This window comes from Miscanthus floridulus, chromosome 1 (genome assembly GCF_019320115.1).
Source record: "Miscanthus floridulus cultivar M001 chromosome 1, ASM1932011v1, whole genome shotgun sequence".
In the NCBI taxonomy this organism is placed as follows: domain Eukaryota; kingdom Viridiplantae; phylum Streptophyta; class Magnoliopsida; order Poales; family Poaceae; genus Miscanthus; species Miscanthus floridulus.
Window position 1 is genome coordinate 164,583,866 of NC_089580.1, and position 19,282 is coordinate 164,603,147.

General features: G+C 45.7%; 1 protein-coding gene across 1 annotated transcript; it reads right to left on the reverse strand.

Moving 5' to 3' along the window:
* Nucleotides 1-234: 234 nt before the first annotated feature.
* On the reverse strand, nucleotides 235-1,221 carry LOC136500592 (pathogenesis-related protein 1-like). The gene is made up of 2 exons (XM_066495982.1): nucleotides 919-1,221; nucleotides 235-814 (listed from the first exon to the last, which is right to left on the reverse strand). The coding sequence occupies exons 1-2, from the start codon at nucleotides 1,103-1,105 to the stop codon at nucleotides 519-521; spliced, it is 483 nt and encodes a 160-aa protein (XP_066352079.1). The 5' UTR covers nucleotides 1,106-1,221; the 3' UTR covers nucleotides 235-518.
* Nucleotides 1,222-19,282: the final 18,061 nt, after the last annotated feature.

Below are 19,282 nucleotides of genomic sequence, written 5' to 3' on the forward strand. Positions count from 1 at the left end.
AAAAAATTCATCTCGTTGAGTACTAACGGATTATGTAATTTGTTTTTTTATTAGTATCCGAACACCCCATGCAACATCCTCTCGACACACTTCCTAAATTTTAGTAGCTGGATCCAAACACCCCATGTCTTCTTCTCCCACCTCTCTAGTGAAGCTATAGCTCCTGGAGCCTTCATATTAATTTCAATTTTCAATAATGACATATTCACCAGAACAGTCCCCAATATCTATTCTAAATGAGCAAAATTCCTTATTCAGTCAAACTTGCACAGGATTCCAAAACAGAATGCCCTTTTTCTTCCCACACAGAAGACCATGAGGGTATACATAATCCCACAACGACAGCATCGTACATACTACTCATAACATCTCAAGTCCATACACCGTACACTGCTTAGAGCAGCTTATTTATTTTGTATGAAAAAAGAATCAGGAAACAAAACCCAATCTCCGTATATATAAAATACGTATATGTATAAGGCCGCCCGGGAAGGGGAATCGCATCCCAATCCACTGATTTAGTTGTAGGCGTCGGGGTTGGCGACGAGGTAGGCCTCGGCACCCTTGAAAATGGCGGTGACTGCCTCCTTGGCCTTGGCTTCCTCGTCCTTCACGTCCACGCCCGGCAGCAGCTTGTAGGTCGACTCCACCTTCACCACGCTGCCGCCGTCGGCCGCGGGCTCCACCTTGATGTGCGACACCGCGGTCTCGATGGCAACGCCGATGCCGCCGCCCTCGATGAGCGTGTTCTTGCACTCGCACTTGTCCACGTCCAGGAACTCGAGCCTCTCCTTCATGAAGCTGAACGGCATGACTGCAAGAGCGATCGCACGTCATGCGCTAGCGGTTTGATCGATCGATCGGGCGACAACATGTTGGTCTGGGCGGCTGTGGGCAGGGCATGCCGCGGACACTTACCTGAGGTGAAATTGAACTGCCTGACGCTGCCAACGCCGCCGTCGCCCTCCACGGGGTGGGCGCTGGCGACGACGTGGGAGGCGACCTTGGGCGCCAGGGTGTGCCAGTCCATCACGGCGGCGCGGAACAGGCGCGGCGCGGCCACCGGCGACGGGATCTCGAGGGTCCAGCTTTTGGTGGAGGCCATTACTTCAGTGATCGGCTGATCGACTAAACTTGGACCGAGCTGAAGCTGCTTAGGTGCTCAGCTCTGAGCGTGGCAGTGCTGCTTTCCCCTGCTTGTGTTGCCATGAGAGTGGCGGACTGTGGGCTTTAAATAGGCGGTTATGGCGGGGGTTGGTGGCGTCCGGTGAGGATGAGACGCCCGGGAGTCGTCGGCTTTTCTAACTTGGGACTTGGCTTGGCTTGGCACGGCACCGTCGCTCGTCGCTCGCCAGTGACCATAATGTGGCCGGGGTTGCAGAGACACGTCAGGAAACGTGCGGTCATTCCGTCAACGTTCAACTCCTCAAGGTGTAGAATATGTCGTCGAATTGGCACACCGTTTCGCGTGAGTGAAATGATTCTAGAATAACACAGTAGGGCTAGTTTGGGATGATGAGCTTCCAGATCAAAAAAGCATGTAAGCGGGGTGGGTTGGTGTGATTAGAATAGAGAATTATATTGTGAGCGCCCTGACTACTTGCATCACTCTTATTTTTTTAAGTTAAAAGCGGCTCTAAGGCCTTGTTATTGCATCCATAGGCACTTTTTTTTTTGGAAGGACTAGCGCTCGAACGTCCGGAAGGAACGTCGCGTCCAGACGCGGCTCCAAAACCTATGCAGCTCCCACGTCCGTGTCCGCACAGGGACACCCGCACTCACGTCCATCACATGGACAACCACCGGTCGTGCAACACCCCGATCTATTTTTGCAACATCCAGACAAAACATTTACAACATACGTCTAAAACAGATGAAACATTTAGAACATACAGTTGAAACACCATTGCAACATCCCGATCTACTTTTGAAACATGCAGATTCAACACTTGCAACATACAAAAGAAGATAGATGAAACACTTAAGACATGCATCTGAAAACTTGCAATATACGTGTACAAAAACAGATAAAACATTGGGGATAGACGCTTGCAACATGCGTGTACAACCATGGCAACATATGCAACATCCCGATCTACGTTTGCAACATCCGCAAGAACACAATTAAAACATACATCTGAAAGGACTGAAACACTTAAAACATGGTCTTGCAACATGTTTGAAAAAGCATCCAGAAACATTTGAAATACAACATCGCCGCACGGCCATGATCTACCAGGTGGGCAACTGCGGTGGCGCAAGCTTTCCCTTTGTGCCGACGGCACGAGGTGGATGGGGGCGCCGGCGCAGGCGCAGGCCTCCCCTGCATTCCCTTCGAAAGGATCAAGATGCCTAAGAGGGGGGGGGTGAATTGGGCTAATTCTAAATTTCTGCGCAATAATTAAACTATACGGTTAGCCCAATTAACCCCTTGTGCCTAGAAAGTGTTTCTATTAATCTAACGTATAAAAGTTTAGCACCCTAAGTTTCAATCCTACTCTAGCATGTCAATTCTAAGAATGTAAAAGACAAGAATTGAATTGCTCAAAGTAAATGCTCAAAGTAAAGAGAGAAGGAGGAACGCGGCGATGTTTTACCGAGGTATCGGAGAGTCACCACTCCCCACTAGTTCTCGTTGGAGCACCCGCGCAAGGGTGTAGCTCCCCCTTGATCCGCGCAAGGATCAAGTGCTCTCTACGGGTTGATTCTTCGACACTCCATCATGGTGAATCACCCACAACCGCTCACAACTTGAGTTGGGTTATCCACAAGCACCGCCGGATAATCACCAAGCTCCCAATCACCACCAAGCCGTCTAGGTGATGGCGATCACCAAGAGTAATAAGCACGAACTCTCACTTGACCATGACAAGCCTAATAAGAAGGGTGGATGCACACTTTGCTACTCTTGATCTCACTAATGAGGGCTCTCTTTGGAATCTCAAATCTCAATCACCTCACTAGGACCTTGCTCTTCTTGGTACTCTCAAAGGTGTTTCTCAGCTGTTGGAATGAGTAAAAGTGCCCCCACACACGAATGGAGGAAGTATTTATAATATGGGCTGAAAAACGAACTGTTATGTGCCTTTGCGGGGTGACCGGACGCGCCGGTCAGTTCATCCCAAACTCCAGTGTTTACAGTGTGACCGGACACTGTAACCGGACGCGCTGGTCAGTTTACCCCGAACTCCAGTGTTTACAGTGTGACCGGACGCTGGCTAGCGTCCGGTCAGCACTAATCGGACGCGTCCGGTCGAGATTTTCCCTCTCTAGAACCTTACTGGAGTCGACCGAATGCTGGCCCTCAGCGTCCGGTCACTTGACCTCTCAGCGTCTAGTCGCACCAGACGAAAACACCTTGGTCAAATAAACTGACCGGACCCTAAGCCAGCGTCCGGTCAGTATTTGACCCTCCATTCACTTCCAACTTTCGAACGTACGTGAATGAAGTTTGCTCCATTGGATCTAAGGGCTATTTTGGAGCTACCTAGTGCTAGATTTAGCAAGTGTGCACCACACCTAACTCACTAGACTCACCTAGGTCAAGCTATCCATCCATACCTCCATTAATAGTACGACCAAAGGAAAAAGAAAGTCCTAAACTACTCTAAGTGTCTCTTCAACTCCAAATGACACTTAGAACTAGTCCATCCTTAACCTTGTCGTCCATCCTTTGAAAACCGAAACGATTTCCATCGTAGAGGCATGACCACCATGATTGCCCAATCGATCTCCATTACCGTGACCTAACTTAATTGCCTCCACAAAACATACATTAGTCATAGTAACCATGTATTGTCATTAATCAGCAAAACCCAGCTAGGGGCCTAGATGCTTTCAATCTCTCCCTTTTTGGTGATTGATGACAATACTACCTCGAGTATGTGAAAGAGTTGATGTTTTTGACATGCTTGGTTCATATAAGCTTTTGGCAATAAGAACAAAAGTGTTAGGCAAGCTTATATGACCCAAGTCAACATGATGTACTCGAAAGATATGAAATGAGCATGAGTACAAGTAATAAAGCGCATTCACACCGGAGTGAAACATGGAAGCAAAGCAAATGAGCATAGCACAAGTGATATGACATATAAATAATTCAAAGTAGAGAGCACACACACATGTCATATATCATGATTACATAGATATCACTATCACATAAATATAGTTTAATGCATAAAAGTATACACACGACGAATGCATAATAGTGTATCACACATAAAAACCAAATATAATAGATAGTCTGAGTAAACTAAGCTCCCCCTAAGTCGCTCCCCCTAAGTCTAGCATACTCGATCCCTCTCCCCCTTTGGCATCAAACACCAAAACCTAAGGGTCGGTCGGTGGGGCTGCAGCGGACGAGTCGGGCGCTGAGGTACGAGGAGCAAGCTAGAACTGAGTGCCATCATCATCTGAGTCTGAACTCAGAGCTGTCTGACCCTCTAGAGCTAGAAGCGATGCTGAAGTGGTCTGGGTCAAATCAACAACTGGAGCTGCTGTAGACTGTGCAGGTATGACTGGAGCAGCCGACTCTGATGATGCCACTAAGGAAGGGCATGTCTGTGTAGTCCCGGTAATAGGTGCAACTATAGAAGGACCTAGGACATGCAAATATGGCGGAGTAGGCTGCCCTATCAACTCACTGAAGGATGCACCAAGGCTCCTGGACACTGTAGTCTCTGGCACTAGTAGCGAGGAAGTGTGAGCCAGTGTGAAGCCCGTCTGGAGAGGTGTGAACTACGGGGCTAACACGGGCGAAGCAAACCACTGGGACACCTGCTCTATAGATAAAGCAAACTATGCTGGTGGTTGTCCCTGACTCTGAAGTCCACTAGGCTATAACGCTGGAGTCATAGAAGTGGTGGCAGGCTAACCAAGCTGGGGTAAAGGCTTAGCGGTGGAACCCCAATAGCTATCACTACGTGCTGCATAAATCTAAGGAGCTGCTGCTACATGAGGAGCTACTGTTGATGCATGGCCTGCTGCTGCTGCTGTTGTATGGCCTGCTACTACCGCTGAAACTCATCCTATCGAGTCTAGAACTGTGCAACGTGGCGGTGGTCTCCTGAGCCTGGCGAACCTGATCCTGCCTCATCCGCTCAAGTATGGCAAGTAGAGCGGGGTCTATCTACGGTGCAGGTGGAGCTGAACTGGAGCTACCGGCCTCATGGTCATGTCATCGATGAGGCATCTGGGGTATCTCACGGTAGTCCTCATCTGAGCTGTCACTAGGGTCGCTCGCGACCATCCCCTCCTGCTTAGCATCCAACTGCTTCTCCTCTATAGCTGATGTGCCCCTGATAGTAGCATCCTGCTGGGCTGCAGTCTCTGGCATCTCTGGACGACGGCGTGGCTGGCTAGGTGCAGTCGGTGTACTGTGACGGATCATCTGAGTCAGGTTATATGCAAGGAACTCTGTCATAGCACCACTGTAATCAGCTAGCATCTCAGGCGGCCTCACTGTAACTGCCCTATGAATAAGAAACATGATCCAGTGGGCATAGGGCAACTATCGATGACCTCTGAACCCCTCAGCAATAGTGTCCTCCATCTCTGATAGAAGGAGATCCCAAATATCAAACACTGTCTGCTGCATCAGACAGTTCAGTAGCCACAACTGTATGCGAGTCAAGCCCTCGCGATACCCCATCCTCGGAAGTAGTGTCCTCCTCATAATGGCATTAAGCACTCTAGCAGTGGGAGTAAGATCACTGGGTGTCCTGCTAGACTCCTCGCCGAATGGCTCTATGAAGCAGTGGCAGACTAGATCTGTAGGGAGTACCATCCCACCATGAGGACGTCTAGGGGGCGCTATCTATCCATAGCAAACCTCATGTAGCCAGATAGGCTGCTAGTGAAGCCGGAGTATCTCTCTAACCCTAGTGCTCGTCAGCCTATAATCTCTGCCACTGAATGCAAAGTGTATGAATCTGTGCTATGGGTCAATCCAAAGAGAAGCATAGAACTGATGGACCCAAGATGGAACATACAATCCTATCCGTCCAAGTAAATCTGTCAGCCCTGGTAGGTAAGAAAGGTAGGGGTGAATATGCTCTCCAGCTGCTGTAACAATAGACTCTATGTTGCACACCCTCTGAGATCTAAAAATAGCTCCACTATTAAGATATGCATTGTAGAAATCCTCCTACAGTGGTGTGTAGAAGCCCTCTGATGCACGCTCATCTCGCCTCGGTGGAAACTACTGCTCAAACTCCACAAATCTGAGCTGCTGCACCTGCTTGGCCATAGTGGCCCTCAGATCTAGATGAGTCACTAAAGGTGGACCCTGTGGTCTAGGCGGTAGATGAGAACCCCTCTGATGTGTATCTACCCTCGGTGTGACTGGAACACGGGTACGACCAGAGCAGCAAAGTTGTGGCTGAGGTGCCTGCTCTGTCTCCTCGGCTTGCTGTCCCTCCTGAGTATGCTTTACTGCCCATGGCTCCCCCTGAGGCAGCCTCTCATCCAAGACAACTCGCCGTCCCACTACCATGATAGTCCTAGCTAGACCACCATGACAACGCTCAACCTGCTCAAGTGCTTCTATTGTCGCTAGTGGAAGCTACTGATCTGCAATAACTACACTACTGCGAGCACCTCCTCTCTCGGCACGCTCTGTGGCCTCTGCAACTGTGGCTGCTCTAGCTGTATCTGCATCTAGATGCTTACGCTTCTTTGTTGCCAGCTTCTTTGTCGCCTTGCCTTTTGGATCTGCAGGCAAGCGAGGCGGACACCTCGGATCCTCATCTCCGAGACCACATCCAACATTCTTAATGTGAACCATCGGTTGGATCTGAAAAGAACAACTGCCAACTGTCACTTCCGAGGCTTGGCCTCGATCCATACTCGCGAGTTTGGCCCCGAGTTGACTCACAACTGCAAATAGGACCTCAACGACACCGACTCGCTGCACGACAGAATAAAGGATATACAGATAATCTTAATTATTCATCTAGAGATACGAAACCCTAAGAAAGCAAGCAATTAGGTGTGAAATTGAATCGAGGGCTTGCTACCTAATGAACCAGCGATCCGAAGAGACGAGATACGATACATGGGGAACCACCGAATCGCCTAGGGTTTGCAGTGGCGCAGAAGCAGGGCGCGATGGTGAGACGGCGGCGCTGGCTCGGGGAGCAAGGCACGGCTATGAGACGACAACGCTGGCATGGGGAGCAGGGCGTGGCTATGAGACGGCGGCGCTGGCATGGAGAGCAGGGCGCAGCGGCAGTGGCGCGTGGTGGCGCATAGGCGCGGAGGCGCGGAGTCGCAACGGCGCGCGGAGGCACAGAGGCGTGACGGGCGGCTCGGGCAAAGGAGGCGCTGCAACTTGGGACGGCGATGTCGACGCATGGTACGGGAATAGGTCAAGTGGCACGTGACTTATATGGGGGTCTCCCCATATCAGAAAAGGAAACGGGAAAAGAATCCAGAACGTGCACGTTTTCTATTGACCGGACGCTCCGGTGGCAGCGACCGGACGTGTCCGGTGGACACCGACCGGACATAGCTAGAGTCCGGTGCAAGCTGTCTCCTTCATCTTCGATCGACCAAACGCTGGTTCACCTTCTGACCGGACGCTGGGAGAACACTGTTTTAACGTCTGGTCACTCCTTCGCAGCAGCAGTTCACCTCCTGTGAACTGATCGGACACTGGACATCAGAGTCCGGTGCAGCGTCCGGTCACTCTTTTTCCAGCAAATCTTCAAAGTCCTTCGTGCTGCCTGTTCCCAATCAAGTCCCAACTCCAATAAGATCCAAATAAACACCAATTGGGATTGATGTGAGTGACCTCTCTCAAACCCTCATGTTTTTCAAAAATATTTTACCTTAGGCTATTATTCTTTTTATGAAAATAGGCAATAAGAGGGCAATTGAAGATAAACAATAAAACAACATTCATGCATATGCAATGCAATAATTGAAGATAAATCTAGTTGCTTGTCAAGTTTGATCCAAGGTTAAGCTTCTTCACACGCTTTACAGTGGTTATCTTAACCATGTTAGACAAGCCCTATATGTATTACCAAAAATTAAACATGTTGTATATGACAATGCAATGCAAGGGACAACACAAGCTCATTTTTTAGTGAAGTTACTAAAATCAAGAACATTGAGCTCATTCCGTAATCGACAAAAAGTCACCACATCTAGCGGTTTAGTGAAGATATCCGCCAATTGATCCTCGGTCCTTACACCTTCTAAAGATATATCATTTTTAGCAACATGATCTCTAAGAAAGTGATGGCGGATATCTATGTGCTTGGTGCAAGAGTGTTGAACTGGATTATTTGCAAGTTTTACCGCACTTTCATTGTCGCACAAAAGAGGTACTTTATCTAGAACTACACCATAGTCTAGCAAAGTTTGTTTCAAGTAAAGTATTTGTGCACAACAAGCACCAGCGGTAATGTATTCCGCTTTGGCGGTGGATAAAGCCACACTATTTTGCTTCTTGGAGGACCAAAATACAAGTGATCTACCAAGCAAATGACACCCTCCAGATGTGCTTTTTCTACCAACTTTGCAACCGGCATAATCCGAATCAGAATAGCCAACTAATTCAAATATAGCTCCTTTGGGATATCAAAGGCCAATGCTTGGTGTGTGCTTAAGATACCTAATGATTTTTTTACAGAAATTAAATGAGTTTCCTTAGGATTAGCTTGAAATCTTGCACACATACACACCCTAAACATGATGTCGGGCCTAGATGCGATTAAATATAACAAGCTACCAATCATAGAGCGGTAGATAGTTTGATCGACCGTGTTACCTCCCTCATCTAGGTTGAGATGTCCATTAGTTGGCATTGGTGTCTTAATTGGCTTACATTCATCCATCTTGAATCTCTTGAGAAGATCATTTGTATATTTCTCTTGAGAGATGAAAATCCCTTCTCTCATTTGTTTGACTTGAAAACCAAGAAAGAATGTAAGCTCTCCAATCATTGACATCTCGAACTCCTTTGACATCATTTCACCAAACTCTTTGCAAGAATCTTCATTTGATGATCCAAAGATGATGTCATCAACATACACTTGACAAATAAAGATATCAAGCTTCTTGGTAAATAGTGTGGTGTCGACCTTCCCGATGGTGAAGCCCTTCTCAATGAGGAAGTCCCAAAGGTGCTCATACTAAGCTCTTGGAGCTTGCTTAAGCCTATATAGTGCCTTGAACAACCTATAAACATGATTAGGATATCTAGGGTCTTCAAACCTAGGAGGTTGATCAACATAGACTAGTTCATTAATAAAGCCATTTAAAAATACACTTTTCACATCCATTTGATATAGTTTCATTTCATGATGTGATGCATATGCAAGGAGAATACGAATGGCTTCTAGTCTTGCAACCGGTGCAAAGGTCTCTCCAAAATCCAATCCTTCAACTTGAGAGAAACCCTTTGCAACTAGTCTTGCTTTGTTCCTCACAACTACGCCTTGATCATCTTGCTTGTTGCGGAACACCCACTTTGTTTCAATGACTCTTGCTCCTTTTGGCCACTCTTCAAAAGTCCAAACTTCATTGCGGGTGAAGTTGTTCAACTCTTCATGCATGGCATTTATCTAATCCAGATCTTGAAGAGCTTCTTCTACCTTGGTAGGCTCATAGCAAGAGACAAAAGAGTGATAAGCAATAGATGAAGCAAATTTTTGTGAGCGAGTCATTACACCCTTTGATGGACTCCCTATGATGAGATCTTGTGGATGATCTTATAGTAGAGGTGTATTTCTTCTATTGACTACTTGAGGAGGAGCTTGTAGAGCATCAACATCTTGTGCTTGTACCACCATTTGATCATGGGAGACATGGGTGTCTTCATTTTCTACTCTCCCATCTTTATCATCATCTTGTGGCACACTTGATGAAGAAGGTGGATCATTCGCTTGTACATCATCTTCATCATCTTTAGGCTTGATGTCTCCAACCAGAATGTTCTTCATAGCCTCCCTCAAAGGTTCATCACCTCCATCATCAAGATTCTCATGTGCTCCTTGGGAGCCGTTAGATTCATCAAATTCCACATCATATGTTTCTTCAACCAAACCGGTGGTATGATTAAATACTCTATATGCTTTGGACTTTGATGAGTAACCAATAGGAAAACCAATATCACAACGTCTTTGAAACTTCCCTAGGTGTTGCCGCTTCTTGTAGATGTAGCATTTGCCACCAAACACCCTAAAGAAAGAGACGCCAGACTTCTTCCCATTGAGCAACTCATAAGGTGTCTTGCCAAGGAACTTTTGAAGGAATAGGCGGTTGGATGCATAGCATGCGATGTTGATAGCTTCTGCCCATAGAGCTTTGGGGGTGTTGTACTCATCTAGCATTGTCCTTGTAAGAGTGATCAATGTCCGGTTCTTTCTCTCAACTACACCATTTTGTTGAGGAGTATATATTGCGGAGACCTCATGTTTGATTCCAACTTCATCACAATAGGTTTCTATGTTTGTGTTGTCAAATTCCTTCCCATTGCCACTTCTTATCTTCTTGAGCTTCACTTCAAATTTATTTTGTGCTCTCTTGGCAAACTTCTTGAAGCAAGATGCAACTTTAGATTTGTCATGAAGAAAGAATACACATGTATATCTTGAATAGTCATCAACAATCATAAGACAATAAAGATTTCCTCCCAAACTCTTGTATGTTGTTAGCCCAAATAAGTCCATGTGAAGGAGTTCTAGCACTCTTGTGGTTGGCATGAAAGCTTTGGTTGGATAAGTATTTGCAACTTGCTTGCCAGCTTGACATGCACTACAAAGCTTGTCCTTCTCAAACTTCACATCCTTCAACCCTATCACCAAATCATTCTTTATTAGCTTCTTAAGTGAGCTCATCCCAACATGAGCAAGTCTTCTATGCCATAACCACCCAAGTGTTGTTTTGGTGAATAGACAAGTCTTCAAATTTACATCTTCGGAGGTGAAATCCACTAGATATAGGTTGTTGTATCTAAATCCTTTGAATATCACTTGATCATCATCCTTCTTAGATACAACAACTTCCTTCTCGGTGAACAAGCATTGGAAGCCAAGATCACACAATTGTCCAACAGATAGCAAGTTGAAGCTCAGTGAAGCAACATATAACACATTTGAGATAGAATAATCATTTGATATTGCCACTTTGCCCAATCCTTTAACCTTGCCCTTTGAATTATCTCCAAAAGTGATTCTTTCTTGTCCATCTACTTCTTCATCTAGTGAGGTGAACATATGAGGATCACCGGTCATATGTTGTGTGCAACCACTATCAATAACCCAATGACTTCCACTGGTCTTATAGTTCACCTACACACAAGGGATCAAACTTTAGGAACCCAAACTTGTTGAGGGCCCTTCACCTTCTCAACAAGTGACTTTGCAACCCAAATTTTCTTAGGCCTATTCTTGTTGGAGGTCCTAAGAACATGACTTTCATCTTTTCACTAGAATCCTTTCTAAGCATGTTGTGATCATTGAAGGCAAAATGTCTAGCATGCTTGGGCAAGGGTTGTGGTGGTGGAGTTTTGCACTCATGAGCAAAGTGGCCTTCTTGTCCACACTCAAAACATTTCTTTGGCTTTGGCTTATGTTGTTGAGCTTGAGCCTTCTTCTCTTTGTTTGTCATGTACCCAATGCCACTTCTATCCATCTTCATGACGGTATTCATTAGTAGCTCACTTTGAAGATACTTGCCTCTAGTGAACTTGCTCAATCCAATCTTGAGATGCTCTTTCTCCAACTTGAGCTTCTTGTTCTCTTCCTTAAGAGCATCATTGTTTTTTCTCTTCCTTGAGCTTCTTGTTTTCTTCCCTGAGCTTCTCATTCTCAAGCATCAACTCACCATCATGATCAAGAGTTTCTAGCACAATAGTGTTGTGACCTTTGATCTCTTCAAGATCTTTCTTGAGCTTTTCATTGTCATTCTTGAGCTTGACAAACTCATCATAATCATCGGCCTCAACCACTTGCTTGCCCTTGCTACTAGAACTTTGCTCAATACTCTCAATGATCAAATCATCACATGATGTAGCTATATCAATCTTAACAACATTGTTAGTAGCATCATGTGGCTCATTGGATAAATATTCTTAAGCAATAACAAGATTATCATGATTAATCTTAAGAGTAGTATATTCATCTTTTAGCATATTATGGCTAGTGATGAGCTCTTTATGCATCCTCTTAAGTTTATCATGTTTATCTTTAAGCTCTTTCTTAGACGATTTGAGCTCCTTGAGTTTGGATGACATAGCTTTATTTACTTCTCTAAGCTCAACACTAGCCTTTTCAGCTATATCACATTTAGCTAAAATAGAATCATTTTTAGCCTCTAGCTTGTCATTCTTAGCTCTAGTCTTTATAATGATCTTGGAGTATTTATTTAGCAATTTAACAAGATCATCATAAGAAGGTGATTCATATTCATCATCATCACTATCGCTATCATCATTACTAGCATGTTCATCATCACTACTCTCATCATCATTTGATACCTTGCATTCACCCTTGGCCATAAGGCATAGGTGTGTAGAGAATGATGACGATGGCGGCGGTGAAGATGATGAAGAGTTAATAACAATAGCGGCCACCTTCTCGTTGTCACTATCATTATCGGATGAGCCACTAGATGAATCAATGTCCATGAGCCAATCACTGACGATGTATGCCTTTCCACTCTTCTTCTTCTTATGGAAGTCCTTCTTCTTGCCATCTCTCTTCTTGTATGGCTTGTCTTTCTTCTTCCCATCTTCATCACTTGAGTCATCTTTCTTGCCCTTGCTCTTGTTCTTGAACTTGTCTTTCTTGGGCTTTGTGCATTGGTGAGCTAGATAACCAAGTTCTCCACAATTGTAGCAATCCATCTTGGAGATTGGCTTCCTTCTAGAGCTAGTGAAGAACTTCTTCTTCTTGCCATCAAACTTGATGCCACTCTTGTTGAGCTTCTTTAGCATTTTGGTGGTTTTTCTCACCATGAGAGCAAGGCTTGCATCATCAACTTCATCATCACTTGAGCTCTCATACTCAAGCCTTGCTTTGCCCTTCTCTTGACTAGCTTTGAATGCTAAGTCCTTTTCTTTCTTCTTGTTAGAGGATGAGCCATCTTGAGGTGTGATGTGCATGTACATCTCATGAGCATTGATCTTTCCCAAGATTTGTGTCGGTGTAGCGGTAAAAAGATCACCTTGATGAAGCATGGTCACAATATGCTCATATTTGTCAATGGGGAGGACACTCAAGATCTTTCTTACAACATCGGATGGTTGCATCTGAGTGAGTCTAAGCCCATTGACTTCCTCTACAAGAATATTCAAACATGAATACATTTCATTAGCACATTCTTTAGGAAGCATCTCAAAAGAATTAAGCTTTTTCATGACAAGATGATAGCGTTCCTCACGCTCACTCTTTGTTCCCTCATGGAGCGCACAAACGTCCGACCATAGTGCATGGGCGTCTTTGTGGTTCCTCACCTGATTGAACACATCTTTGCAAAGACCTCTAAAGATGGTGTTTCAAGCCTTTGCATTCCATTTCTCGTAATTCACCTCATCGCCTTATAGGTTAGTAGCATCCTGAGGTTTTGGGAAGCCTTGTGAGGCAGCTCTAAGTATTCTAACATCTAGAGCTTCTAAGTACGCCTCTATACGAATTTTTCAATATGGAAAATCATCCCCCTCAAAGATAGGAGAATATCCATCCCCGTGAGACATCTTTCTCTAGGTGGTTAAGCCTAAATACGTGAGCACGAGGCTCTGATACCAATTAAAAGGATCAAGATGCCCAAGAGGAGGGGGGTGAATTGGGCTAATTCTAAATTTCTTTGCAATAATTAAACTCTACGGTTAGCCCAATTAACCCCTTGTGCCTAGAAAGTGTTTCTATTGATCTAACGTATAAAAGTTTAGCACCCTAAGTTCCAATCCTACTCTAGCATGGCAATTCTAAGAATGTAAAAGACAAAAATTGAATTGCTCAAAGTAAATGCTCAAAGTAAAGAGAGAAGGAGGAACGCAGCGATGTTTTGCCGAGGTATCGGAGAGTCGCCACTCCCCACTAGTCCTCGTTGGAGCACCCGCGTAAGGGTGTAGCTCCCCCTTGATCCACGCAAGGATCAAATGCTCTCTACGGGTTGATTCTTCGACACTCCGTCGCGGTGAATCACCCACAACCGTTCACAACTTGAGTTGGGTCATCCACAAGCACCGCCGAATGATCCCCAAGCTCCCAATCACTACCAAGCCATCTAGGTGATGGCGATCACCAAGAGTAACAAGCACGAACTCTCACTTGACCACGACAAACGTAATGAGAAGGTTGGATGCACACTTTGCTACTCTTGATCTCACTAACGAGGGCTCTCTTTGGGATTCTCAAATCTCAATCACCTCACTAGGACCTTGCTCTTCTTGGCACTCTCAAAGGTGTTTCTCAGCTGTTGGAATGAGCAAAAGTGTCCCCACACACGAATGGAGGAAGTATTTATAATATGGGCTGAAAAGCAAACCGTTATGTGCCTCTGTGGGGTGACCGGACGCTCCGGTCATGTTGACCGGACGCGCCGGTCAATTCACCCCGAACACCAGTGTTTACATTGTGACCGGACGCTGGCCAGCGTCCGGTCGAGATTTCCCCCTCTGGAACCTTACAGGAGTCGATCGGACGCTGGCCCTCAGCGTCCTGTCACTTGATCTCTCAGCGTCCGGTCGCACCAGACAAAAACACCTTGGTCAAATGAACTGACCGGACCCTGAGCCAGCGTCCGGTCACACCGGAGCCATCGTTCGGTCAGTATTTGACCCTCCATTCACTTCCAACTTTCGAACGTACGTGAATGAAGTTTGCTCCATTGGATCGAAGGGCTATTTTGGAGCTACCTAGTGCAAGATTTAGCAAGTGTACACCACACATAACTCACTAGACTCACCTAGGTCAAGCTACCTGTCCATACCCCCCTTAATAGTACGGCTAAAGGAAAAACAAAGTCCTAAACTATTCTAAGTGTCTCTTCAACTCCAAATGACACTTAGAACTAGTCCATCCTTAACCTTGTCGTCCATCCTTTGAAAACCGAAACGATTTCCATCGTAAGGGCATGACCACCATGATTGCCCAATCGATCTCCATTACCTTCACCTAACTTAATTGCATCTGCAAAACATACGTTAGTCACAGTAACCATGTATTGTCATTAATCACCGAGAAGGGGGAGCAGCCGTCATGGAGTGGGGGGAAGGTCACGGCCACCATGGAGTGGGGGGAGCAGCCGTCATGGAGTGGGGGGAGGGTCACGGCCGCAACGGCGGAGAAGGCAAGCGAAGGGCGGCGGTACAGTTGAGGCGCCCACAGCGGGCGATGCGAAATGGGTAACGGAGTGTCGTTCTATTTTATTTCCTTTTTTTAGGAACTCTGTATGTGAGAGAAGGTTGTGGGCCGGGCCGTAGGCCCAGCTAGCCGCGTTCGGACGGACCGACATGGGATGGACGCCCTAGCCGAAGTATTATCATGATTTTTTTTACAAATTTAGGGAGGCGGTTCGTCCAAACATAAGACTCACCAGGGTCCCAACTCGTCTCATTCTAAGCTAATTCATGTGCAACTGAATTACATACTCGAGGCACTGACAGGACATCATTACAAACCAAATGGCCATGTAGTGATTCACGAGTATCCCTTATGAGCATGCCGCTTTCGGCTAAATCCATTATTGATATGATTTTTTTATAATATCAGAACACTTAATTCCTTAAGTATTTGTAGCTGATCAGCGACCTGTTCGTCTAGGATAGCAGCAGTGGTGGTGCAGCAGCAAGAGGATTGGTACCAGAAGGTCGGAGTACATTGTTGTACGTTGTTGTGAAGATCTTGCCGCTGGAGCAGCTGCACGGGAGGCAGTGCAAGGGTCCTAGACGTCTTGTCCTTCGATTCTTGCAGGTTGATATTGCTTTCATTTTGTTCAACCAAAAAACACCTTCCTGTGCCTCCTCTTGGTAGATGCCCAGTAGTTAATCTAAGCACTCAGTGTTCTAATTTATCACTTATCTCAATATATTGCTATTTGCTTGTACCGACTAATATTGTTCCTTCATTTCTTCAAGATCCTATTCAATTGGAAGAGGTAGTGAGAGAGCAGATTGCAGGGGTCGAGGATCCTGAATGCTCTTCAACTTTTATGAAATTTTGTACTCACTTAGCACTACTCTTGTTTGCCGTGGCAGTTTGGTGGCTGCAGAAGGATTAAATGAGGACTCCCTTTTTTCAGTCCATAAAATTCACTGTCATGTGACGAAATACTACCATAGTTTGGTAGTTTGGTTGTTTAGATTGAGCTATTCGGTGAGAGACCATTATGGGAAGTGGGCTTCGACGGAATGCCATCCCGCAACGGGGCTTCACCAAGATGCCATTATCAAGTGCGACACAACCGCTAGGATGCCATCCGAGGGAATTTGGAGCCTTTTATTCCCCTTCTACCCCTCCCTTCTCTCTTTTCCTTTCACGGTCGCGATTGGGACGGACGGAACGGGAGCCACGAACGGATCGAGCTCTCGGGCTCTTCTCCTCCGTCGCCAAGGTACCCCACGGCCGCCCGCTCGATCCGCCTTCCCACGCCCGGCCAATCCCCCGCAACCGCGCGCTCCCCCACGCCCGCCCGCGCTCTGCGAGCTCCCCCACGCTCGCCCGCTCCGCGCGCTCCCCCACGCCCTCCCGGCCAAGCTTCTCCAAGCTCTGATGCTGTGACCTTCCCCATGGAATGCAGATGGAGTAACCTCGTTCTGTAAGATTCCTCTTTCCTCTTGTATTTCTCTAACTCAGTTTGGGAAGCCAATACAGTCACCTCGCCCAATAGGTTTCTAACATGGTATAATTTTTACAATTTGTCCAGGCTTGATCCGGAGCCTGACGATAGTGTAGATGCAGTAGAAGAAACTCCAGATATTGGTAGCAATGATCCGCCTCAGCTTGTAGATGAAACTCCAGATGTTGGCAATTCACAGGAAGCATGTGATTTTCTTGGTAGTTCACGGGCTGCAGGGCATTCTAGAGCTGTTAATTGGGAGGAACTGCAGATTGAAAACACATTTGATAGAGAGGGTGAGGGTATGCTAGATATAATTAATGAGGACCAGTTGTTTCGTCTTTTGGGTTTGAGAGACGAGGGTGATCAGTATGATAAGCCTAGTGAGGCTGATGCTCAAGCTGCTGCTGAGAGGGATAGTACAGCTGAAAATAGAACTACTGACATTGATATTGACACAACTGGTGCGGCAATTCCAGTTGATGATCATGTGCCTGGGGAAGGACTCTATGCTTATGATCCTAACAACCCTTCTATGGATATTGGCACCGTGTATCCAAACATGCAGGAGTTTAGACTGGCCATGAAACAATTTGCAATAAATAAGGAGTTTGAATACCGCATAGTCAAAACAGATCCAACGAGGTACATTGCCAATTGCAAAGATGATGCTTGCTCATGGCATATTAATGGGCGTAGACAACCTGATGGGCCCACCGTGAAGGTGTATAACTATTTACTATTTCCTAACTATATGTCACCATTTTTTGTTTGTATATATCTTATGTTTTTGCTATTTGCTTGTTGCAGGTTACAGCTTTGATTGCGAAACACGACTGTACTGCTAGCTCAAGGCTGTATACCACCACTCCAACAAGTATCTGGGTGAAATCAAAGGCCATTCAGCACCTAAAGGACGATCCCACCATAGGCGCCAAACAAATGAGGGCAATACTAGAAAAAGAGCACAAATGTAAGATTACCTATGACACCGTATGGAAGGGAAGACAAATGGCCTGTGACGAGTTGTTTGGCACCTGGAAACAAAGCTTCCAAATGTTGTTCAATTGGAGGGCAGATGTACTGCAGCGATCACCTGGAAGTATAATTGAAATTGACGTAAAACAGGTAGATGGGGAATTGTACTTCCACAGATTTTTTGTGCATCAAGTCCTTGCATTGAGGGTTTTTAGAGGGTTGTAGGCCTTATGTTAGCATAGACTCAACAACACTTAATAGTAGATGGAATGGGCATATGGCTGCGGCTACTGCTATAGATGGTCATAATTGGATGTATCCACTTGCTTTTGGTTTGATAGATGGTGAGACAATAGATAACTGGACTTGGTGGGAAACCTATTGGGCGAGGTGACTGTATTGGCTTCCCAAACTGAGTTAGAGAAATACAAGAGGAAAGAGGAATCTTACAGAACGAGGTTACTCCATCTGCATTCCATGGGGAAGGTCACTACATTAGAGCTTGGAGAAGCTTGGGTGGGTGGGCGTGGGGGAGTGCGCGGTTGCGGGGGATTGGCCGGGCGTGGGAAGGCAGATCGAGTGGGCGGCCATGTGGTACCTCGGCGACTGAGGAGAAGAGCCTGAGAGCTCGATCCGTTCGTGGCTCCCGTTCCGTCCGTCCCAATCGCGACCGTGAAAGGAAAAGAGAGAAGGGAGGGGTAGAAGGGGAATAAAAGGCTCCAAATTCCCTCGGATGGCATCCTAGCGGTTGTGTCGCACTTGATAATGGCATCCTGGCGAAGCCCCGTTGCGGGATGGTATTCCGTCGAAGCCCACTTCCCATAATGGTCTCTCACCGAATAGCTCGTTTAGATTAAATGCCACTTTAATGTCGGTATTTACTTTTATAGTATTATTATCTTATTATGCGACACGTATGTTTTTAGTATAAATGTTTAGTTGTCACGTAGCAACACACGGGCACGCTACTAGTCCAATTATAAGTATAGAGTGGCAGAAGCCTATTGTCATGCGGCGACCGTCCCACATGCAAAAGGCGGTGTGGATGGAAGCCACGAGTCCAAGTACAATTATACATTGATACGTATTACACGGAAGAGCAAATACATAATACATAATGAAGGAATTATATAAGTTAGAATTGTAATTGGATTATATTTATACGTTAATCAATTTACCTAAGGATATACATTGATACGGATTACACAGAGGTAATTTAAGTGGCAATCCTTTACTTTTGGATTTCTATTACTCCCTCCGTCCCTAAATAACTATCACCGTTGGTATGCGTGCCACAAGTTTAGTTCGATTTTATAAAAAATACATGCAACATTTGTATCTCGAAATAAATTTATTAAAAAACTAGATTTAAAGATCTTTTGAATGATACTAATTATGTACCATAAATATTAATATTTTTGGCCTAGATTCGCATGAAGCGAAAATGATAGATATTTAGAGGTAGATGAGTATATCACAAAGTAATATTTATTTATATAATGTTTTAGTTTGC

Excerpts from the sequence above, each read along its gene's own strand:
- LOC136500592 (XM_066495982.1), bottom strand. The coding sequence starts at position 1,105 with ATGGCCTCCACCAAAAGCTGGACCCTCGAGATCCCGTCGCCGGTGGCC. Across the intron at positions 815-918 it reads GCAGTTCAATTTCACCTCAG|TCATGCCGTTCAGCTTCATG; the intron begins GTAAGTGTCCGC and ends TCGCTCTTGCAG.